General features: G+C 46.4%; 1 protein-coding gene across 8 annotated transcripts in view; it reads left to right on the top strand.

The window, feature by feature from the left end:
* The window catches only part of patj (PATJ crumbs cell polarity complex component), a 565,709-nt gene that overhangs the window by 384,301 nt on the left and 155,651 nt on the right, over window positions 1-25,757 (top strand). For all 8 annotated transcript variants that reach the window (XM_072510952.1, XM_072510955.1, XM_072510950.1 and 5 more), the window contains one exon: window positions 10,179-10,271. In XM_072510952.1, the coding sequence (XP_072367053.1) occupies window positions 10,179-10,271 (93 nt within the window). The remainder of the gene's footprint in view (window positions 1-10,178; window positions 10,272-25,757) is intronic.

The following is a 25,757-nucleotide window of genomic DNA, read 5'->3' as shown; positions in this document are numbered from 1 at the left end:
CCAGGGACACAGTCCTCTATCCTTGTCGCCATCACTTTGGCCAATAACTTTGCATCTACATTCAGGAGGAAGATAGGCCTGTATGACCCGCACTTCAGCCGGTCTTTGTCTCGTTTCAGGATCAGCGATATCGTTGCCTCCGACATCGTCGGGGGTAGTGTCCACCTTTCCCTAGCCTCATTAAAGGTTCTCGTCAGGAGTGGGGCCAGCAGGTCCACATATTTCCTATAGAATTCTACCGGGAACCCATCAGGTCCCGGGGCCTTCCCTGCCTGCATGCTCCCGATTCCTTTTACCACCTCCTCTACCTCAATCTGCGCTCCCAGTCCTGTCCTCTCCTGTTCCTCAACCTTCGGGAACTCCAACTGGTCTAGGAAGTGCACCATTCCCTCTTTCCCTTCCGGGGGTTAGGCCTTATACAGCCTCTCGTAGAATACCTTAAATACCCTGTTCACCCTCTCCGCTCTCTGTTCCATCCTTCCCTCCTCGTCTCTAACTCCTCCGATCTCTCGCGCCGCCCCCCCCCCTCTTCCTAAGTTGTTGGGCCAGCAGTCAGCTCGCCTTCTCTACGTATTCATACTGTACTCCCTGTGCCTTCCTCCACTGCATCTCCGCCTTACCCGTGGTCAACAAGTCAAAGTCCGTGTGTAGTCTCCGTCTTTCCCTGTATAGCCCTTCGTCCGGAGCCTCCGCATATTGCCTACCCACCCTCAGAATCTCCCCAATCAGTCTCTCCCTTTCTTTACCCTCTTGTTTCCCCTCATGGGCCCTTATGGAGATCAGCTCCCCTCTCACCACCGCCTTCAGCGCTTCCCAGACTACTCCCACCTGGACCTCTCCTTCATCATTGACCTCTAGCTATCTTTCAATACATCCCCTCACCTTTCCACATATCCCCTCGTCCGCCAACAGTCCCATGTCCAATCTCCAAAGTGGGCGTTGCTCCTTTTCCTCATCTAGTTCCAGATCTACCCAATGTGGGGCATGATCTGAAATGGCTATACCCGAGTACTCCGCTCCTGCCACCTTTGGGATCAGCGCCCTTCCCAGGAAAAATAAATCTATCCGGGAGTACACTTTATGGACGTGGGAGAAGAAGGAAACTCTTTACTCCTCGGTCTAGTAAATCTCCAGGGATCCACTCCTCCCATCTGCTCCATAAAGCCCTTAAGCACCTTGGCCGCTGCCGGCCTCCTCCCGGTCCTAGATCAGGACTGGTCCAGCCCTAGGTCCAGCACCGTATTGAAGTCCCCCCCCCATTACTAACTTTCCCATCTCCAGGTCCGGGATGCGCCCCAACATACGCTTCATAAAGTTCGCATCATCCCAGTTCGGGGCATATACATTCACCAGCACCACCGCTTCACCTTGCAATCTGCCACTCACCATCACGTACCTACCCCCACTGTCCGCCACTATGGTCTTCGCCTCAAACGATACCTGTTTCCCCACCAGTATTGCCACCCCTCTGTTTTTCGCATCCAAGCCCGATTGGAATACCTGTCCCACCCATCCTTTTCTTAATCTGACCTGATCCGCCAGTTTCAGGTGCGTCTCCTGAAGCATAACCACGTCTGCCTTTAGCTTCTTTAGGTGCGCAAGTACCCTTGCCCTCTTAATCGGCCCATTCAACCCTCTCACGTTCCACGTGATCAACTGGGTTGGGGGGCTCTTTACCCCCCTCCATCGTCGACTAGCCATCCCCTTTTTTAAACCAGCTCTTCACCCAGTTCCCACGCAACCGCTTGTCCCCCAGACGGCACCCTCCCGTCCCAACCATCCCATCCCGCAACAGCTCCCCCTTCCCCTTAGTAGCAGCAACCCAGTTAATCCCCCCCCCCCTCCTCTAGATCCCGCTCTAGCTTGATTGCACCCCTCATATTGCTTCCCGGAGTCAGCAAACTCTGGCTGACCTCGGCTTCCCCCGTTTATCCTTAGCCTCCCTGCGTGTGAGGCCCCCTCGTTCCTACGCCCCCTTTTCCCGCCACAGTTTCCATAGCGCGGGAACAAAGCCCGTGCTTCCCTCTCGGCCCCGCCCCTAATGGCGCAGCTCCCTCTCTCCTTCCCCCATCCCCTTCCCCACCGGCGCCCACATTTCTTCGTGTGTCCCCCCTTCGAGGGGAAAAAATTCCCCCATCTGATTTACAATTCCTTGCCACCACCTCGCTACTTCATTCCAAGCATATTTTCCCAAATCTAGTCCAACTTCTCCTCTTGAATGAATGTCCACGCATCCTCTGCCGTCTCGAAGTAGTGGTGTTTGCCCTGGTGTGTAACCCACAGTCTTGTCGGCTGCAACATTCCGAATTTCACTTTCTTCCTGTGGAGCAACGCCTTAGCCCGATTGAAACTCGCCCTCCTTCTCGCCACCTCCGCACTCCAATCTTGGTAGACTCGGATCACCGCGTTCTCCCATCTGCTGCTCCGTGTCTTCTTAGCCCACCTCAGGACCATCTCCCTGTCCTTGTAGCGGTGGAATCTCACCACTATTGCTCGCGGTATTTCCCCTGCCTTTAGTGTTCTCACGAGGACCCGGTACGCTTCCTCCACTTCCAGGGGGCCCGTCGGGGCCTCAGCTCCCATTAAGGTATGGAGCATCACGCTCACGTACGCCCCAACGTCTGCTCCCTCTGCCCCTTCGGGGAGACCCCAAATCCTTAAGTTTTTCCTGCTCGAGCTATTTTCCAGGGCTTCCAATCTCACCATACACCTCTTGTGTAGCGCCTCGTGCATCAGCGTCTTCACCACCAGGCCCTGTATCTCGTCCTCCTTTTCGGCAGCCTTTGCCTTCGCTCCACGGAGCTCCATCTCTTGGGTATTTTGCGTCTCTTTCAGCCCCTCAATCGCTGCAGCATCGGCGCCAGCACCTTTGAAAATTTCCGTTGAGGCTCCCGATAAGAGCCCAAAAGTCCGTTGAAACGGGAGGTGCCGAAATGTGCGACTTAGCTGGTCATCGCCGCACCCGGAAGTCCTCGCAGGCCTCCATTTCTGCGATGCAATTGGCGTCGAGATGATGGCTGCATTGTGAGTGATGTGGTTATCCACCACCTCACTCAAAGATTATTGATCCCTGGCCCAGATTATTGGTGCTCCCTATGACAAATTGCAAGATATCCTAAGGGATGAAGCGGAGAAGAGAACCCTGGTTGTCGATAGAGCAGTTTCCTCTGTGGGGGCTCGCCTTCAGTTCTTAGAAGCCCTGCTGTATGGTATATCGAACATCCTGGTTGATTCATGGAGATGGGGCCGGAGAAGCAGTGTTTGGCGCAACGCCTCCCGAGGGAAGCTGGGGATGAATTCCCAGCCGAATGTGAGAACTGACTGTCATGGTTTCACAATCTCGATTTGAAGGTTGGGCATTTTGAGTTCGATGGAACACATTGTATCCGGTCTTTGAGGGCTGGAGTCGATTGGAGACCCCAACCACTGGTTTTACTTTGTCCTGTCCTCTGTGTTTGTCGAGAAGGGTTGGAGACAGCCAGACACAATGGGTGTTCGCCACCCACTGGGGCCTAGGTGCCTTTTTGCCAAGGTATCGGGATGATGGCATGGCTTCGATGGAACTTTGATGGAACTCTGGATGGATCCCGGTTGCTGCTCAATGATCCTATCATGACTCTGGCCTTTCCAAGCTCCATGCATGGTTATATTATGCTGCAGTTCATCATTAATCATAAACTTTGTTCCTTTGTGATGTTAATCTTGATCCCCCATGGTCTTGGCCTTCCCAATCTTTGTGGACAGTGTCATGTGAGTGTGCCTTTAAGAAATGGATAATTATCAAATAGCTGTAGTGATGTCAGTATGTGGGTGGAGCTGGGCTCTGCTCTGCTTTTACTTTCGTTTTGAGCTGGAAAGCTGCTTTGTGGCTCTGTTTAGTCTCGCTTTGAGTTGGAGAGCTGCAGTCAAAGCAAGCAGATGTATACTGGTATCTCTCTACAAGCTAAGGAATGTATTCAGCTCATTTGATGATTTCAGAGTAATACCTGTTTCTGTAGAGAATTCAAACCTACTGTCTTTGTTGAAAAGTGTTTTGTCTTATGGATGTTGTTAGGAAAGTTACGAAGGGTTGCCTATAGAATATTGCATTTGGGAAAGTATCAGTGTTTGATTCATAGATTCATAGAATTTACAGTGCTGAAGGAGGCCATTTGGCCCATCGAGTCTGCACCGGCTCTTGGAAAGAGCACCCTACCCAAGGTCCACACCTCCACCCTATCCCCATAACCCAGTAACCCCACCCAACCCAGTAACCCCACCCAACACTAAGGGAAATTCTGGACACTAAGGGCAATTTATCATGGCCAATCCACCTAACCTGCACATCTTTGGACTGTGGGAGGAAACCGGAGCACCCGGAGGAAACCCATGCACACACGGGGAGGATGTGCAGACTCCGCACAGACAGTGACCCAAGCCGGAATTGAACCTGGGACCCTGGAGCTGTGAAGCAATTGTGCTATCCACAATGCTACCGTGCTGCCCTCCATGAGTTCACCTGACCCACAACTTTTAATAGATTTTGGTTGTGGGGAGCACAAAGGCCCACTTTACATGTGTGATGCAACAGAGATCTAAAGTATTTTTAAAACAAAACAATGTTTATTCTATGAATTCAGTTAACACTTTATAAACACACAGTAAACATCTTATCAACTACAAACACTGATACTTTCCCAAATACAATATTCTATAGGTAACCCTTAGGAACTTTCCGAACAACATCTATAAGCCTAAACACTTTTTAACAAACACAGTAGGTTTGAATTCTCTACAGAAACAGGTATTACTTTGAAATCATCAATGAACTGAAGACATTCTTTAGCTTGTAGAGAGATACCAGTATACATCTGCATGCTTTGTCTGCAGCTCTCCAACTCAAAGCGAAACTAAACCGAGCCACAAAGCAGCTTTTCAGCTCAAAACGGAAGTAAAAGCAGAGAAGAGCCCAGCTCCACCCATACACTGACATCACTGCAGCTATTTCATAAACACCCATTTCTTAAAGGCACTCTCACTTGACAACAGTGATATTATCCTGAGGGCTGTGGAGTATTTATCTAGTTTTGTTTTTATATATATGCTGTAACCCTTGCTTTTATAATTAGGGAGTACCTTGTTTTAGTTGCCTTCCTTTTGTTTACACAGAAGATGAGTAGTGCCACAGCAGGGTGGCAGGTAGGGGGTGTAGAAGAAGTGGTTGGTATGACCTTGCAAGTCCTAATTGTAGGTAGGAAAGCCCCTCCATTAGAATTATCAATGTCATGTTTTTATTCTGTACTTTTCTTCTTTTGGGATTATGGAACCCTTGTTTGTCTCCTGAGAAAGTACAATCAGAATCAGACTTATGTATCCTACAGGGGACTGGGTTCCTTTTTTTAATCTTTTGCGGTTGAAGCCTCTGGTGTTGTTGGAGATTGGGAAATAAGTATTGGTGCATAGAATCATAGAATTTACAGTACAGTAGGAGGCCATTTGACCCATTGAGTTTGCACTGGCCCTTGGAAAGAACACCCTACTTTAACCCACACCTCCACTCTATCCCTGTAACCCAGTAACCCCACCTAACCTTTTTGGACAGTAAAGGGAATTTAGCATGGCCAATCCACCTAACCTGCACATCTTGCGACTGTGGGAGGAAACTGGAGCACCTGGAGAAAACCCACGCAGGCACGTGAAGAAAGTGCAGACTCCGCACAGTCAGTGACCCAAGCCGGGAATCGAACCTGGGAACCTGGAGCTGTGAAACGACTGTGCTAACCACTGTGTTGCCGTGCTGCCCGTGTATGTCAGATGTGGTTGGTTAATCTTCGGATACCTACCCTTTCTTGGGTTAGTCTTGGAGTCTTTCTTCAGTTGAGGGTGAGATTGGGGGGAGGAGGAAGTGTTCTTATATGGGGACACCTTCTTGAGGCTTTGGTGTCCTGTTTCATATGAGGCTATGCTGTCTTTGATATCTCTTTTGTGAAGGGTGTGTGTGTGTGTGTGTGTGTGTCAGTCAGTCATTATCTGTGATGCAATTCGTCATTGATTACAATCTTAAATCAGTTGTATGAATATTTGCTGTTATTCTCTGTATGAGTTGTGGAATAATGATTACTCTGTCCTGGATTTTTGGGCGTTGTTGCCTCTTGCGGTTATATTCTCTTAGAACTAATGCCTTTGTAGATGGCACGGCGGCACAGTGGTTAGTACTGCTGCCTATGGTGCTGAGGACCAGAGTTTGATCCCGACCTCGGGTCACTGACAGTGTGGAGTTTGCACAGTCTCCCCATGTCTGCATAGGCCTCACCCCCACAACCCGAAGATGTGCAGGTTAGGTGCATTTGCCGTGCTAAATTGCCCCTTAATTGAAATAAATAATTGGGTGCTCTAAATTTATTTTAAAAAAAGAACTAATGCCTTCGCAAATTTTTTCTGCCTCTATTTTCTTTATTTCATGTGTGGCTCCTGAAAAGGTGAAGGCAGATCTAATATCGGAGGAAAATATGTTATAATGTTTGATTGATGGTGTAATTGGAGTTGTAGGTTTTGATGCGCGCTCGAACATAGTGCGGAAATCTTATCAGCTTGTGGGCTGTATGAACAATTTGTTATATTTGGTTCTAGCGAGTGTCCCTTATCCTTTTGGATGGAGTAGAGTTGTATTTTTCCCTGAGATATGCCGTTGATGGGTGTCTTGATGATTCTTCTCCCTGTCGATGGGGTATCCTTGGTGGCGAGTGCATTCGGCTTTCCGGTATTGGCAGGGCCTGAACGGTGTCTCTGATACGGGTGAAGGTGTGCATCACTTTCCGTGTTTTCATGGCTTTATCTTCTTCTCCCTCATTCTCTAGTTTATCTGTTTGCTGTCAATTCTGGTATAAGCGGAGGCACCAAAATTAATAATTAAACTGAACTAACTGTGTTAGTGTTCTGCTGACTTTTTTCTGCATTTATGTACGCTGAAGCATTTATACTAGACTGTACCAGTTTTGAGGATCTTGTTGCGTTATTTGTAAAAATGGAAAAACTCCAAATAAGAATTTCTATTTTAAAAAATTGATATAAAAGAACTTGCATTTTTTTAAATCCCTCGGGAAGTTCTGAATCTGAATGTTGAACTAACCACCAGCTGTCAACTGGCTTACCAGTTCTCATCAAATCAGCTGTGTCAAATATCCCCCTTTGTGTGGAAAGACTGTCAATTCAATGCCATTTGAATGCATGTTTTGTTTTCATCTCATTTGTTAGCGTTTACAGAGGCAATTAGGTATGTTTGAAACGGGTGCAGTTTATACCCAAATAGCTCGAAACAGGATTTAGACTGACATTCACAAATGAGAGTGCTGTTTGCACTTAATTTCCAGGGTCAGCTCTTTGTCGTAATTATGCACAGCTCCAGGTGCAGAGTTATTTGTGTGCAGGGAGAAAACTAGTCATGCAAATGAAAAATTGGTAAGGGGACAATTAAAAGGGCGTGTCACAATAGTTTTCTAAATTCTGAAAGCCAATTCTAAAATGCACCTGAATGCATTAGAAACCTCTGCGAAGATTGTAGGAGAAAAAAAATGTAGGGGTAACAGGAAAGAATGTTAGGATGATCCTCGTATATGAAAGCTATTTAGTGGAAGTGAGCAATGCATAGCGCAACAGGGTTAGTTGTTTATTAAAACAGCAGCTTGTTTCCATCTGTGCCAGGAGCAGCCACAATGAAATCAGCAGCAAAAAGAGCAGGTTGTATGAGTTGTAAATAAATTAGCTTTGACCATCTATAATCGAGTGTTGCATAAGAAATGAACTGGACTTAAATACCATGGCAGCAGATTGCCTTTACTTGAATAAATTGTGAACAAGTGAAGAGGGAATTTAGAAGAGCGCATATCTTTGTCATCCTGTGTTGACGCAACGTTATTACAATTATGCTGCTCTTCTTTGAGACTATCCACTGGTTGATGCTCTGTGTCTCCAAAACTGAGGGAAAAAATTTTTTTATTAAGAGCTTCCATCTCACTTGAGGAAGCTTCAGGCAAATCCTCATCCAACAACTTGCTCTGAAGACTCTCTCATATTATTACAGCTGAGACAATTCACAACATTCTGAAATGAACAACAATTTTTAAAAAATTCAATTTGTCCCTATCTCCAATGTTCACAGATCCTTTTAAAAAAAAAAAAAATTAACAATCTGGATCCAGATCTACACCTTCGCCAAAATCTATTCAGTTCTTCCTTGGGATATACCTTATCTATGTGCCAAGTTTCATTGAAATCTGTACGTTCGCTTTTGTGATATGCGGTTTACAGGCAAACCTGTACATTAGCTATTTGAGATATAGGGGACGATCTACCTGAATGGCAACAGAGTTCTGTAACATGTGCGATTAGCTGGGAAACACCATGCTATCAAATGGCCATTCGGGGCCTCAGCGAGGAACTCCCCGACGAGGATGCACTTAGTCCAGTTTTCAGCACTGAGGAGCTCCGGTCACCGGAGTGCAGAAGGAGATCAGGACACCATCTTTAAATGGCGTGCCGATCTCTCTACCCCTGATGTGACTCCCAAAACCCCTCCCAAGCCCCAACTCGCATATAAGTGGGTCCTGAGGCCTCCATGCACCCGCACAGGGCACCCCTGGCCTGATCCACATTGTGGGAAAAATGCAAGCCTGGAATCTTGACACTGCCTGTCAGGCACCTGGCAGTGCCACCTGGGCACTTTGGCAGTGCCAGGCTGACACCCAGGTGGGCACCAGCAGTGCCAAGTGCCAACAGCAGTGCCAGGGTTCCACCCTACCAGAGGGCAAGCACCTGGGGCCCCCGATCCCGTGGGAGATCCCCACGCGTGCAATTCCCTCTGGTCCCGGTTTGTGAGGAGCAGCATTGAACGGCACTCATCTGAGATCTCCAAGGCGGAGAGATTAGATCCCACATCTTGGGTAGATCGTGGGATTAACTGTCTCACTCTAATATGCCGATTTGCGAAAACATGATCCCGCCCACAACGGGCGGGATACACATCATGATGTTTCGCGAGGTCGTGTTCGATCTCCTGAGGTGTGGCGAGCCGGGTAGATAGAATAGTGATCGCCCATCATCTACCGGCCGCGCCTCGCTGCTTTCCGGGCATAACACAACCGTTAGATCTCGCCCATATTGGTTTACAGACAAAAGGGGAGAAAAGATACCTGCGCTCATCTTCATGGGCAGAGGCGCTGTGCATAATAATAATAATCTTTATTAGTGTTACAGCTCGGCTTACATTAGCACTGCAATGAAGTTACTGTGAAAATTCCCGAGTCGCTACACTACAGCACCTAATTGGGGAACACTGAGGGAGAATTCAGAATGTCCAATTCACCTAATATGCACGTCTTTTGGGACTTGTGGGAGGAAACCAGAGCACCTAGAAGAAACCCATGCAGACACTGGGTGAACGTGCAGACTCCGCACAGACAGTGACCCAAGCCAGGAATCGAATCGGGTCCCTGCTGCTGTGAAGAAACAGTGCTAACCACTGTGTTACCGTGCTTCCATTTTACTCACTAACAAATATTTTTGTAATATAGATCACCCTTTTAGAAAAGTACATGCCATCTACCATGACAGATTTTCATAAATACAATGAAGATCTAATATATGGGCTTCTAGTATAAGGAGTAATGGTACACATATAAATGGATGTTACATTGATACAAGTTGTAAGGTTGATGATGGGATTCTACAAGAAGTGTCCATTGCCAGAGTAAGAAACTGGCTTGGCTAAGCATGTTCCCGCACCCTGCACATATTAGCTCCCACTCTGGTATTGGTACTAGTGGTCCTCAGGCATTTCATGTATAAGCTTAGAGTGTTAGCATGAACTTGAACCCAAGAGTTGAGGCATGGCAGATAATCTCAATTCTGTTTCCACCTTAGATAGCAAAAGTGTGCTCTCCAGCAGGTTCCATGGATCGCAGCCAAGAGCAAAATCCCTGGGTGATTCTCCATCCCCATCTGCCCCCATTTGAGTCCAAGGACATGGAGAACAATTGTAGTGCTCCTTCATTCCTGAGATCAGCTAACAATACAAAATAGAATTTCACATAGAACTTTTTGATCTGTGTAGCATATTATTTGATAGGTTAGTAATGACTCGCTGAATACAAGTTGATGAACAGTCAGAGTGTAAAATATTGACTCTAAAATCTAATTTATAGGACCAGAGTGGCCTTGGTCTTGCGATTAGTGAAGACAACACAAGCGAAGGAGTTATCATTAAAAGTCTTACTGACAATGGGGCAGCTATAAAGGTAAGAAACCGATTTGAAACAATTCAACATTTTGAGTACTTGCTGTTTACCTAGGCAGGTTGGAGGTCTGACATTGAATCCTAATATTATTTGGGATTTTCAGCATCTGCTGTATTTTGCTTTTGAATTCCAAAATTATGAAAAGATCTTTCTCAACATGTTGAATATACTTTTTAATGTCAGCAATCAGCAGTAGCGTTGACTGAGAAATTCCAGAGTGGTTAAAATTACGCTGTTGCAGGTGCACAGTGAGGTAAAGCCACCACAGGTGGTCTCACCATTGACCAGAATTCAATCCCGAGTGAATGTTTTCTGAGATATACTACCCAATTTCTTTCAATGCTAAGCTTAAACAATTTAGCATCATGCAAGTTCTATGGTATTTTCTTTTTTGTTGCCATACTCTGATCACTGCAACCACAAAAACAACAACTTGTATTTATATACCACCTTTAACATAGAAATGTATGCCAAGGTGCTGCACAGAGAATTTGCTGAGTCAAAGAAGGGAATACTCGGATGAGTAACTGAAAGCTTGGTTGAAAAGGTGGGTTTTGAGGAGGAGGTACTGAAAAGAAGAGAAAAAGAATAGGAGAAATTTATGAAGAGAATTTCAGAACATTGAATCTAGGCAGCTGAAGGCATGGCCAACTGTTGTTGCGTGACAGACAAGGGGAGCCATGTGCAGGAAAGGTCAGAGTTAGAGCAATTCAGGAATAATGGTGCCTGAAAAGGGTAAGAAAGGTAATCTTGACATGCTGGTAATTTTAAATATGGGTTAGGAAACCAGGCAGATTAGCAAGGACAGAAGTGGTGGGTAAGTGAGATAATGGCAGGTGTATTATGGGAGACCAGTCAGAAACAGTAAAATCTAAAGATTAATGAATGAGGATATCGATGATTGATGTGGTGATACCAGGATGGAGGCAGATGATCAGGCAACGGAGCATCCGCCCCAGGTTTCTTGAATATTTGCAATTTGTTTTTCCCGACGTCGGCCCACCTTTGTGAGAGGCAGGCATGATTTGTAGCGGGGTGGGGGGGGGGTGATATGCATCCCTGTAAATACACAAAGGACAAGACATACAACTAATGAACACTTAGAATAGGACATGACCAATGGGCAGTCAAGACACCCAGAGGTGACACTACCACAAGGGGGCAACCCATATAAAAGGACCAGGACACACATGCTCTTTCTCTTTGCGCAGGCGACACTCAAAGAGAAGGACAGGGGCAGATCAGAAGCATCACACCCACCGCATGGCATAGAGCAGACTGGTTAGTTAGACTGAGTTACTATAGCAAGATTAGCAGGAGAGTCGAACTCGAGTAGGAGAATTGTTAACTGTTCAATATATGTGTTAAAGCTATCTCCAAGTCTGAACCTTCCTTTGTCAGAGCATACATCAAGGAAGCAGCTTATGCTACATGAAGAAGCATAACACACCATGATACCAGTGAGTGTCTGTTGAGTCTATATAGTTCAACTCAAGATCTGTGACTACCAGCAACAGCACCCACGCAAGATGTTCAAAATTCCGGTTCCTCAGCAGCTCCGGTACCACGGCAATCTCAGTGCCAACTGGCGTGCATTCAAACAGAGATTTGAGATCTACATGGTAGCATCCGACCTAGATGGCGTGGCCGATGCTGAGAAGATAAAGCTTCCATTCACCATTGTGGGTGAAAGTGCAACAGAAATCTTTAACTCCTTCAGGTACTCCAAAGGGCAAGGCAAGAGAGACTTCCAGACAGTCGTGGACAAGTTTAAAAACTACTGCGAGGTAAACACAACAGAAGAAATCGGTAAAACTGGCACCTATACTCACCACAAGGCAAAGGTAGGCTTGCAGCTGAGGAAAACGGCAGTTTTGATTGGCAGCCATCTTGAGAAAGGAACCGCACATGCGCAGTTCCCCAGAAGACGTGAACCGGCAAAACAGTGTTTTGTACGCGAGAAGCCGTGCATGCGCAGTTGCGCAAAGAGCGCACGGTAAAGGAAAAGCGATCTGCACAGGCGCAATCCAGTCCTACGCTCTACGTCACAAGCGTCATGACGTCAGAGGCCCCAGACCACACCCACTTAAAGGGGAAATGTCCCCAAAAAGTGAAAAATAGTTTTAAAGCCACTAAACGCAATTCCTTCACCTGGAACGACAGCACAATGCCTGAACTTCGACCAGTAGCTGAAAGTAACCTCCGCAGAACCCTGCAACAAGCAGTTAGCACCGCCCTAAGAGATGATTTAGTCCTTGAAGACTACGACTCAGATGTTGATTTCTTCCTTGGACATAGCGAGCATAAAGACATCTCAGACGATTCAAGTGACACCTCAGATGATTCAAGTGAACCTGAAATGACTCCAGACGGGGCGTGTCAAGAAACCAAAGCTGATTCAGGTGAACCAGAAAGGACTCCAGACGGGGAGTATCGACAAGCCAAAGATGATTCCAGTGAACCGGACATGACTCCAGACGGGGAGCGCCGAGGAATCAGAGACGGCACACTCAATGAAGCAGCAGATGCCACAAAGGACATTGACACAAGTAACTTCGTGAAGGACTCGAATTCTCCACTCTGTGTGGTCATTGAGCGCAACAGACACAACAACTAAACATACGAAAACAACAACAAAGACAACAACAAGAAGAGTACCAAAGGCACCAACGTCAACAACAAGCATGACAAAAACAACAACTCTGGAACAACGACTGGTACGGCATGGTACAACTCTGCAAATGCAGGACACTGTGACAGCACAGCTCAAGACAATGGCAAGTGTGCAGACATACCATGGCATGATAACGCATCTTACAAATTCACGTTTGCTACACTACAAACAGGCAGACCAGCTTTCAAGGCAGCTAATATACGGCATCAATACCGCAAACACAGACACCAGTCCAGGTCAGACAGGAAAGATGACTTAAAGAATCGCTACCACAAGCATCAAAAAAAAAAAGAGTCCAGATCAGACAATGGAGTGATTTGACCATTTGCACATCTCCTGATGACTTCTTGGTTCCTTAAGCACAGGAACACTGACGGCGTTCGCAAGGAAATGACAACATCAACATCGACACTTCCATAACAGCACAAGAAAGCCACTCGACCGTGTAAATTCATGAACTTTGGACTCATACATATTATTTGGTATTGTATAATCATCACTGTCATCATGATTTGTACATGTCATCACTTATCTACCTATTTTGTCCAATTTTCTTTAACACTTTACAGAAAATATGTAACACGAAAGAAGGGGGGATATGGTGATATGCATAACTGTAAATACACAAGGGGTTAATGTAAATACACTCCAACTAAGTAAACACTGGAGGGAGCACCGGAGATGTCATGACATACAGACATACAGCTAATGAACACTTAGAATAGGACACGACCAATGGGCAATCAAGACACCCAGAGTTGACACTACCACAAGGGGGCAACCCATATAAAAGGACCAGGACACACATGCTCTTTCTCTTTGCACAGGCAACACTCAGTGAGAAGGACAGGGGCAGATCAGAAGCATCACACCCACCGCATGGCATAGAGCAGGCTGGTTAGTTAGACTGAGTTGCTATTAGCAGTAGAGTCGAACTCAAGTAGGAGAATTGTTAACTGTTCAATAAATGTGTTAAACCTATCTCCAAGTCTGAATCTTCCTTTGTCAGAGCATACATCAAGGAAGCAACTTATGCTACATGACGAAGCATAACACAACAGGGGGGGGGGGGGGGTGGAGATTGGGGAGAAAATGGTGGTTGGGTCTGAAAATGGGATGCAGGAGAGTGAATAAATGGTTGTTATGTTGGGGAGATGCTGCTAGAGGGGTGTGAGGGACCAAGGGATGGAAGGAGAGCTGACTGATTGCAGCTTTAATGGGGGTAGGGTTGATGGTGTTGACAGGAGTAGTTTCAGATAAGCATTTTGAGCTTGGGGAAAACATTCCCTCTCCTCACCCACAAGCAGTGCTGTAAAGGAACCTGCCTTATGGATGCAGCTTTTCTCACCTCCTTTTACCTTCCAGATTTCCCAAGGGGCACGATCATCCGGCCACACTGCGGCGCAGGGTGGCCAGTGAAAGCCGGGAGACCCAGCTCCCCAGATCCACCTAGCTCGCAACACCTCGCGAGAGTCAACGGAATCTCACGAGACGTTTCAAGGAGAATCCTGGCCACAATGGGCAGGATCACTTTTTGGCAAATCTGCAGATTAGAGCAAGGCAGTAAACCTTACTTTAATGTGCAGATTGCCAAGGTATCTAAGGCTTTGGGATTCAATCCCTTCGCCTCAAGGACATCAGGCGAGCGCCATTTGGTACTGGTGCCCAGGTGACACTGCCAAGGTGCCAGGTTGGCACTGCCAAGGTGCCAGGCTGGCACAGTCAGGGTACCCAGGTGGCACCAGCAATGCCAATGCACCCTCCTGCCCATAGGGCATGCAGCTGGGGACCACCGATCCCCTTGGAAACCCTGAGTCTGTTCAATCTGATCCCCAAATTGGACGACGACATCCAGCTACCCAAACAAATGCTCTAGCAACATAAGTTCAAATCCCACTGTGGCTGCTGGGGAAATTCTAATTTTAATAATTAAATCGATGAATTAAATCTGGAGTAGGAATTTAGTCCCAATAATAATAATGATCTTGAATCTACCAGGTTGTTGCAAAAACAAACCTGGTTCATTAACATCCTTTAGAATAGGAAATCTGTCTCCTTCCCGGATTTTGCCTACATGTATGCGACTCCAGACCTGCAGCAATGTGGTTGACTCTTAGCTGCTCTCTAAAATGGCCTCTCAAGCCAATCAGTTACCTCAAACTGCAACGGAAAAGTCAAATACTCCAATAGCTCAATAAGGCAGCTCACTGCCACTTTCCAAAGGGCAATTAGGGATGGGTAATAAATGCTGCCTTACTGGTGTTACCCATTTCCCACTAACAAATGTTATATTACTCTTTGGTAATATATCGTTACTCTTTGCTTTATATATCCAGAATGGTCTGATGGTGTGATTCTGAAGAAACCACCAATGGTCAACTTAAAGCAAAACAGATTTAATGAATAACGAATTGATTACTATTGAGTTTGCACACTCTACAGAACTATAACTAGTAATCAAGTAATATGTTAAAGTATTAACTAATTTAAACTAGCTATGCTGTGATCTATCTCTCTAACACTCTGCTGTCCAGTCACTCCTGGTTGGAAGAGATCCAAGATCCTTTGAGTTCTCATATTTATCGTGTAATCTAGTGTTGCCATCTAGTGGTTGTGTTACACTAAGATGTAATCATTAACCCTTTACAGGTCTCTATGTATATATATATCACTACATCCCCCTTTTTTAACATTTCTTTCTTATGTGTAGCAAAGGAAAAAATGTATGACAACAATATAACAAAACTTGATATGTATATATTTGTACAAGGCAAAATGAGTAACGATCACACAATTTACAGTAAGTATTTACAAATTCAATCTATTCGGTTTTCTTCTCGTTGATCTTAATTGACAAGGAGGTGATGATTACAGTGATTTGCATGTCATCACAACATTGAGTGTGGTTAAAGTATCTTGAAATATTGATTCATTTAGTTGTAAGTCCGGAAATTTTTTATTGTGTAGCCTAATATTTTGAAGTGCTCGCCGATTTCTACAAAGAATGTTTCCTTCAACTTTAACGATGTACGAGCATGGTGCTGCTTGTCTTATGATTCTGGCAGGAGCAGACCATCCTCCATCAGGTATCTTGATCCTGACAGTGTCATCCGTAAACAATGTTTCCAGCTGAGTTGCATGCATGTCATAGTACATTTATTGACGAGTACGTTGCTGTTTCATTTTCTGTAGCACTGGCAGATGATCTGGATTTGCAAGTTGTATTGATGGTAATGTCGTTCTCAGATCCCTGTTCATCAACATTTGTGCCGGTTGACTTCCGGTTGCGGCGATGCACTGCTAAGCCGCACGTTTCGGCAGCTCCCGTTCTAACGGACTTTTGGGCTCTTTTCGGGAGCCCCAACGGAAATTTTTTTGGACCAAACCCAGTGTGGGGTGACGAAGGAAGGAGTCCCCCCAGGTGTGTATGGAAAGGATCGGTGGTAGTGGCCAGATTGTGAAGGATCCTTTGGAGCAGCGGCAGAGAAGAGAAGGAAAAAGCAAGATGGTGACGGATGGAGCCCAGACGACATGGGGCCCGAACCAGCAGGAATTCCTCCGACGGTGCGTGGAGGAATTAAAGAAGGAGGTGCTGGCGCCGATGTTATTGGCAATCGAAGGGCTAAAAGAAACGCAAAAGGCCCAGGCGATAGAGCTCCGTGGGGTGAAGGCAAAGGCATCCGAAAACGAGGATGAGATTCTGGGCCTAGCGGTAAAAATGGAGACGCACGAGGCGCTACATAAGAGGTGTATTGAAAGGCTCGAAGCCCTGGAGAATAGCTCGAGGAGAAAGAACCTCCGGATTCTGGGTCTCCCCGAGGGAGTGGAGGGAGCTGACGTTGGGGCTTATGTGAGCACGATGCTCCATTCGCTAATGGGAGCTGAGGCCCCCTCGGGTCCCCTGGAGGTGGAAGGGGCTCACCGGGTCCTTGTGAGGAGACCAAAGGCTGGAGAACCACCAAGGGCGATAGTGGTGAGATTTCACCGCTTCACCGACAGAGAGGCGGTTTTGAGCTGGGCCAAGAAGGTACGGAGTAGCAGGTGGGAGAATGCAGTGATCCGAGTGTACTGGAGCGCGGAGGGTGAGCTTTAATCGGGCCAAGGCGGTGCTTCACAAGAAGAAAATAAAGTTTGGGATGCTGCAGCCGGCGCGATTGTGGGTCACGCACCAAGGCAAACATTACTACTTTGAAACGTCGGATGAGGCATGGACCTTCATCCAAGAAGAGAAACTGGACCAGAACTGAGGGACTGATGCTGTGGGGGAGACGACGATGTCGATGTATAGAAATGTAAATTGAGGAATGGGAGGTTCACAGTATCGAGACGATAGACGGGGTTTTTTCTCTTCTTGACGGGGGGAACACTGAGAAATGTGGGTGCTGGTGGAAAAAGGGACTGAGGGGGGGGATGGGGAATGGGGGAGCTGCGCCTTGGGGGGCGGCCCCCCAATCCGGCTGATCACGTTGAATGTGAGAGGCCTAAATGGGCCGATTAAGAGGGCCCGAGTGTTCGCGCACTTAAAAGGACTAAAGGCAGATATGGTCATGCTTCAGGAGACGCATCTGAAGGTGGCGGATCAGGTTAGGTTAAGGAAAGGATGGGTGGGACAGGTGTTCCACTCAGGGTTGGACGCGAAAAATAGAGGGGTGGCGACATTGGTGGGGAAATGGGTGTCGTTCGAGGCTAGGAATATAGTGACGGACAACGGTGGTAGATATGTGATGGTGAGTGGTAGATTGCAGGGAAGGAGGTCGTGCTGGTAAATGTGTATGCCCCGAACTGGGATGTTGCGGGATTTATGAAGCGGGTGCAGGGACGTTTCCCGGACCTGGAGGTGGGAAGCCTGGTTATGGGGGGGGATTTCAATACTGTGCTGGATCCAGGGTTAGATCTGTCTAGATCCAGGACCGGAAGAAGGCCGGCAGCGGCCAAGGTGCTTAGGGGGTTCATAGAGCAAATGGGGGGAGTGGATCCGTGGAGATTTGCTAGGTTGTTGGCCAAAGAGTTCTCCTTTTTCTCCCATGTCCATCAGGTATACTCCCGGATAGATTTCTTTGTTTTGAGCAGGGAACTGATTTCGAAGGTGGCAGGAACGGAGTATTCGGCCATAGCCGTTTCAGACCATGCCCCGCACTGGGTGGACCTGGAACTAGGAGAGGAGAGGGAACAGCGCCCACTCTGGCGACTGGATGTGGGACTATTGGCAGATGAAGGGGTCTGTGGAAGGGTGCGGGGATGTATTGAGAGATACCTGGAGGCCAATGATGATGGTGAGATTCAGGTGGGGGTAGTATGGGAAGCGCTGAAGGCGGTGGTCAGGGGAGAGTTGATCTCCATTAGGGCTTACAAGGAGAAAAAAAGAGGGCAAAGAAAGGGAGAGATTAGTGGGGGAGATTTTGAGGGTGGATAAAAGATATGCGGAGGCCCCGGACGAAGGATTATATAGAGAGAGGAGAAGACCTCAGACGGAGTTTGACCTGCTGACCACAGTGAAGGCAGAGGCACAGTGGAGGAAGGCACAGGGGATGAGATACGAATATGGGGAAAAGGCGAGCCGGCTGCTGGCCCACCAGCTTCGCAAGAGGATAGCGGCGAGGGAAATTGGGGGAGTCAGGGATGAAACGGGAACTACGGAGCGGAGAGCACGGAAGGCAAATGAGGTGTTTAAGACCTTTTATGAGAGGCTATATAGGTCCCAAACCCCGGAGGGAAAAGAGGGAATGCAACAGTTTCTGGACCAACTAAGGTTCCCGAGGGTGGAGGAGCAGGAGGTGGCAGGTCTGGGGGCACCAATTGAGGTGGATGAGGTGACTAAAGGGCTGGGGAACATGCAGGCAGGTAAGGCCCCGGGACCAGACGGGTTCCCGGTGGAATTTTACAGGAAATATGTGGACTTGTTGGCCCCGCTGCTGGCGAGAACCTTTAACGAGGCCAGAGAAGGGGGGACTCTACTCCCGACAATGTCGGAGGCGACGATATCACTAATCCTGAAGCGGGATAAAGATCCGCTGCAATGCGGGTCATATTGGCCTATCTCGCTCCTGAATGTAGACGGCAAGTTGCTGGCAAAAGTGCTGGCGACGAGGATCGAGGATTGTGTCCCGGGGGTGGTGCATGAAGGCCAGGCAGGGTTTGTAAAGGGGAGACAACTGAATGTCAACGTGCGACGACTGTTGGGGGTGATAATGATGCCCCCAGCGGAGGGGGAGGCTGAGATAGTGGTAGCGATGGATGCAGAGAAGGCATTCGATAGGGTAGAGTGGGAGTATCTATGGGATGTGTTGAGGTTTGGGTTCGGGGAGGGGTTTGTCAGTTGGGTCAAACTCCTATATGGGGCCCCAGTGGCAAGTGTAGCCACAAATCGGCAAAGATCGGAGTATTTTCGGTTACATAGGGGAACAAGGCAGGGGTGCCCCCTGTCCCCATTACTGTTCGCGTTGGCAATTGAACCACCGGCCATAGCGTTGAGAGACTCTAGGAAATGGAGGGGGGTGGTTAGAGGGGGAGAGGAACATCGAGTGTCACTCTGCGCAGATGACCTACAGCTATATGTGGCGGATCCTGTAGAGGGGATGACAGAGGTTATGCAGATATTGAGGGAGTTTGTAGATTTTTCGGGATATAGGCTAAATATGGGGAATAGTGAGCTTTTCGTAGTACACCCTGGGGTTCAGGGAAGAGGGATAGACGCCCTGCCGTTAAGGAGAGTGGAAAGGAGCTTCCGATATTTGGGGATTCAGGTAGCCAAGAGCTGGGGAACTCTACACAAACTCAATCTGACGCGGCTGGTGGAGCAGATGGAGGAGGATTTCAAGAGGTGGGATATGCTGCCGCTCTCACTGGCGGGCAGAGTGCAGGCGGTAAAAATGATGGTCCTCCCAAGGTTTCTTTTTGTGTTTCAATGTCTCCCCATTCTGATCACTAAGGCCTTTTTCAAGAAAATAGACAGGAGTGTTATGAGTTTCGTGTGGGCAGGGAAGACCCCGAGGGTAAGGAGGGGGTTCCTGCAGCGCAGCAGGGACAGAGGGGGACTGGCGTTGCCGAATCTGGACGACTACTACTGGGCCGCCAATGTGGCGATGGTTTGTAAGTGGATAAGGGAGGGAGAGGGGGCGGCGTGGAAGAGGCTGGAGATGGCGTCCTGTAAAGGAACGAGCCTAAAGGCGCTGGTGACGGCGCCGCTGCCTCTTTCCCCGAAAAGGTTTACCACAAACCCAGTGGTGGTGGCAACCTTAAGGATCTGGAGGCAATGGAGGCGACACAGGGGGGTGACGGGTGCCTCTGTGTGGTCCCCGATCAGGAATAACCATAGGTTTGTCCCAGGAAGGATGGATGGAGGGTTCCAGAGCTGGCAACGGGCAGGAATTAGGAGATTGAGAGACCTGTTTATTGATGGGGAGTTTGCGAGCCTGGGAGCGCTGGAGGAAAAGTATGAGTTGCCCCCGGGGAATATCTTCAGATACATGCAAGTGAGGGCTTTTACGAGGCAATAGGTGAGGGAATTTCCGCTGCTCCCGACACAGGGGATCCAGGATAGAGTGATTTTGGGGGTATGGGTCGGGGAGGGCAAAGTGTCCGAAATATATCAGGCGATGAGAGAGGAAGGGGAGGCACTGGTAGAGGAGCTGAAGGGAAAATGGGAAGAAGAGCTGGGGGAGGAGATTGAGGAGGGGCTGTGGGCTGATGCCCTAAGTAGGGTAAATTCCTCTTCCTCGTGTGCCAGGCTTAGCCTGATACAATTCAAGGTTCTACACAGCACACACATGACGGGAGCAAGACTGAGCAGGTGCTTCGGAGTGGAGGACAGGTGCGGGAGGTGCTTGGGAAGCCCGGTGAACCACACACACATGTTCTGGTCGTGTCCGGCACTGGATGAGTACTGGAGGGGAGTGGCAAAGGTGATTTCAAAGGTGGTGAAGGTCCGGGTCAAGCCAGGCTGGGGGCTAGCTATATTTGGGGTAGCGGAAGAGCCGGGAGTGCAGGAGGCGAAAGAGGCCGATATTCTGGCCTTTGCGTCCCTGGTAGCCCGGCGAAGGATCTTCCTTATGTGGAAGGAAGCGAAACCCCCCGGCGTGGAGGCCTGGATAAACGAAATGGCAGGGTTCATAAAACTGGAACGAATGAAGTTTGCGTTGAGAGGATCGACTCAGGGGTTCTCCAGGCGGTGGCAACCGTTCCTTGACTATCCCGCGGAACGTTAAGGGAAAATAGATCGTCAGCAGCAGCAGCCCAGAGGGGGGGGGGGAGCACTATTTTTTGTTACTTTGTTCGTTCACTATTTTATTTAAATAATGCTACTTATTAGTCATTGTGTTATTTTTTATGTTGATTTGTAAAGTGGAAAAATTGTGTTTGAAAACTTTAATAAAATATATTAAAGTCCGGTTAAAGTCCGGAGGAGTAGCTCTGTAGGATAGAAGCGCAAGATGGATGTGTGACGCAGAAGCCAATGCTTTGTTGATGATTGCTTTATAATGTGTACACCTTTTTCTACTTTCCCGTTCGACTGTTGGTAATGTGGACTTAATGTAACGTGTTTAAAATTGTATTGTCTGGAAAACTCGGCCCAGTCGTTGCTGTCAAAACACGGTCCATTGTCTGACATGACAGTGGGAGGTATCCCATGTCTCGGGAAAGGTTTTTTGCTGGCTTTTATGACCGATTTGGATGTTAGATCTGGTAGCTTCATGACCTCTGGATAATTGGAGTAATAAGCGATGATCAGTACATAATCACTACCATTTGAGTGAAATGGGTCTTTCCCTACTTTGCCCCAAGGAGAGGTGACCAATTCATGTTGCTGTAGAATCTCCTTGTATTGCGCAGGCTGATACCTCTGTCACATCTTACGCTAGAACCATGTCAGTTATGTCCCGATTTACTCCTGGCCAGTATACTGCTTGTCTCGCCCTTCGTTCACACTTCTCAATTCCGAGGTGACCCTCATGAATTTGATCAAGTATCATTGGTCTGAGACACAGTAGTCTGATTTTCCAGTCGAGTCGACAAAGTAGTCCATCCACGATCGTCAAATCTGCCTGAACATATCTAAATTGAGGACACTGCCCTTTCGGCCACCCATTATTGAAATGGTGTATGATGCGTTGCAGCATTGCATCCTTCTTTGTCTTAGTTCGGATTAGGTTGATCTTTTCATCCGAGGCAGGTAGATTTTCTGCACACAGCTGTTCTTGAGCTTCAACATCTTGTATGAACTCAAAAGGTTCACTTGCAGACGTTATGGAGCGTGATAGCACATCTGCTATGATCAGATCTTTTCCTGGTGTATCGATGAGGTCGAAGTCGTACCTTCTGAGCTTCATCAAAATTCTCTGGAGTCGTGGAGTCACGTCGTTGAGATCCTTCTGAATTATATGCACCAGCGGTCTGTTTCTACAGTGAAAATGGGGAGTCCATAGACATAGTCATGGAACTTCGATATGCCTGTTAGAAGTCCAAGACATTCTTTTTCAATTTGAGCATATCGACGCTCTGTTGATGTCATCGCTCTAGATGCATATGCGACATGAACCGAAGACAAGCTGTCATCTTTTTGCAACAGTACTGCTCCTATTCCATCCTGACTTGCATCAGTCTTTCAATATGTTCTTCCTTTGATGACCATATGATAATGCCATCGACGTAGACACGAACATCCTCTATTCCCTCAGTCATCTATTCCATAATGCGGTGGAATATTTCAGACGCAGAGATTATTCCGAAAGGCATCCGATTAAAGCAAAATCTTCCAAAAGGTGTATTGAAGGTGCAGAGCTTTCTGCTTGAGTCATCAGTCCATTTGCCAGAAATCTTGCGATGAATCTAATTTGGTGAAGTTGCGTGCATTTGCCATCTTGCTGGTGATCTCCTTGCGTTTTGGAATGGGATAATGTTCCCTCATGATGTTTTTGTTTAGATCCTTGGGATTCATAGATCACCTGACAGTTTCTTTACGCAAACCATCGAACTGACCCAATCAGTCAGTTTAGTGACTCTTGAAATTATTCCTTGGTTTTGTAGCCTTTCCAATTCTAGTTTTAATCTTTCTCTTAGTGGAGCAGAAATTCTCCTCGGAAGATGTACCACAGGTTTGGCATCCGTCCTTAACAAGATCTTATACTTGAATGGAAGTGTACCCATGCTTTGAAAGACATCTGGATATCGATTTAAGATACTTTGGATATCATCATATAGTATGGATTGAGATGAAGTTGCAGTATAAATTTGTTGTATTAGGTGTAATACTTTGTTCTTTGTCTTTGTGTAACTCCTTGCAGGCTTGTGCACATAAGAGTGATGATTTATCTGACTTGACAATCTCGAATCTTCGTGAAGTCACAATATTCTTGTTGGAAATCTTCAAATAGCATGATCCAATCAATGAAACTGAACTGCCATTGTAGTCTTTTAATCTACAGGTTGCTGGAAGTATGTCAGGTGTTTGCTTAAGTTTAGTGAGATCCAGCTTTGAGAGCAATTTAGCTGAAGTGCCTGTATCCAACTTGAATTTAATTGGACAGTTGTTAACTTTTAAAACAGTGTTCCATTCAGTGTCCGAATTTATAGAGTTCATTAATTTAGGAGATGTTGTTACTTCAGTAGAGTCTTTACATTTCTCTATTATTCCTACAAAGAACATGTGTTCCAGTGAGTAACTATCTGTGTCTGTTGAAAAATTCTCTTCTATATCTTCTTCCTTGGATTCAACACTACGTACATTAATCTGTCTTGAACCCTGTTTAGCAGATTTAAATGCGAGTGAGGACCTGCACTGTGCAGCAAAATGGTTTAATTTGCCACATTGTGAGCATTGTTTTCCTCTGGCAGGGCATTTTTTTGGGAAGTGGGATGTTGCACACCGTGAACACGCCATGACGTTGACGTCATTACGCACGACACATCTTCGCATGTGCGCAGAAAGGTTTTCGTCCGTCTCGCATTTTTTCACGGAGTGCGTATGTGCAGGGTTAGTGTGTGCATGTGCAAGATGGCTGCCGTCCAAAATGTGCAACTTCTTCATCTGCGACACTGCCTTAACACACACAATCTCGTGGTGAATTATATCACCCTTTTCACTGAGATATACTCTTGGTACTGATTTTTTGATTGTTGATGAACAAGACATTTTTTGATCACGATTCCTAGATTTAGATCCTTTTGCCTAAGTAATCATTCTCTAAGCTGTTCATCATTAATACCAAACACTAGTTGGTCCCGAATCGTAGAATCATGGAGTGCAGAAAAGTTACAGGATTGTGCTAGCAGTCTCAGATTAGTAACAAAGCTGTTAGACGATTCACCCTTGTGTTGTAATTTCTTATTAAATATGAAGCGCTCAAACAATTCATTAGTCTGTATTTTACAATGGTCATCAAATTTGGCAAGAATTACATCAAACTTTGTTTTGTCTTGACCCGCAGTGTACTGATAGTAATTGTAGATCTCAATTGCATGTTGACCAGCCAAAGTTAATAGCAAAGCAATTTTCTGAGCAGCGATTGCATTAGTCAAATCAGAAGCTTCTAGATAGATTTGAAATTGCTGTTTGAATAAACACCACTTTACATTTCAGTTACCGGTTATCCTTAGGTGTCGAGGAGCTTGAGCTTTATCCATCGATCCTTTAGTCTTCGAAGTTCTGTTGTTTGAAGATGATGCTTCTCAAGTCGAATAGCTTCTTAGTTTTATCTTTTTTATGAGTTTACTAGATTATGCGAGCTAGTACCTGTAGCCAATGACCAGGTACCAGTTTATTTTACTCTTTGGTATATATCGTTACTCTTTGCTTTCTATATCCAGAATGGTCTGATGGTGTGATTCTGAAGAAACCACCAATTTTCAACTTAAAGCAAAACAGATTTATTGAATAATGAATTGATTAATATTGAGTTTGCACACTCTACAGAACTATAACTAGTCATCAAGTAATATATTAAAGTATTAACTAATTTAAACTACGCGTGCTACCTATGCTGTGATCTATCTCTCTAACACTCTGCTGTCCAGTCACTCCTGGTTGGAAGAGACCCAAGATCCTTTGAGTTCTCATATTTATAGTGGAATCTAGTGTTGCCATCTAGTGGTTGTGTTACACTAAGATGTAATCATTAACCCTTTACATGTCTCTATATATACATATCACTACAACAGATACATTTTAGGAAGTGCAACTTGTTATGTGAGGGTACCTTTAAGACATGGATGTTTAAGCAATGTACCTTTAAGAAAACAGTGATGTCAGAGAGTGGGTGGAGCTGAGGTCAGGTCAGCCATTTTGCAGTTTAGTTTTGCAGTTTGGAGGGAAAGAGCTGTGTCTGTGTTTTTGCAGTGAGCTGGATCTCTGCCATGAAAGACTATCTCTGGATCATTTGGGAGATTTAAAGTAAAGCCTTTAACCTGATGTGATTTTGTTTAAAGGTGTTAAGTCTTTTGGAAGTTTGAAGGAACATTTTAAGCTATTATTTACTGTTGCAATATTTTCTGAGTTATCTTTGAAGTAAGGGGTATTAAGAGTTCCAATGTTTATTTCCGATGTTAAGTTGAGTTCATGGAATAAACAGTGTTTTGTGTTTAAAAACCCATGTGTCCACAATTGTAAACCCACGTGTCCACAATTGTAATCCCACACCTAGGGGAAAAGCCGTGTGCTAGGAATAGCAACAAATCCATTAAAGGGAGAGGTTGGTTGAACTCCATGATACATTTTGGGGTTCTGAAAATGCCTCGCCCGTAACAATCGGGGGTCGAGGGGGATACAAGTCTCTCTATTGGATTGGCTTTTGTGAACTTAAAGACAGTGAAGGATTGTT

This window comes from Scyliorhinus torazame, chromosome 7 (genome assembly GCF_047496885.1).
Source record: "Scyliorhinus torazame isolate Kashiwa2021f chromosome 7, sScyTor2.1, whole genome shotgun sequence".
Taxonomy (NCBI): domain Eukaryota; kingdom Metazoa; phylum Chordata; class Chondrichthyes; order Carcharhiniformes; family Scyliorhinidae; genus Scyliorhinus; species Scyliorhinus torazame.
This window is presented reverse-complemented; position numbering and strand designations above follow the sequence as displayed.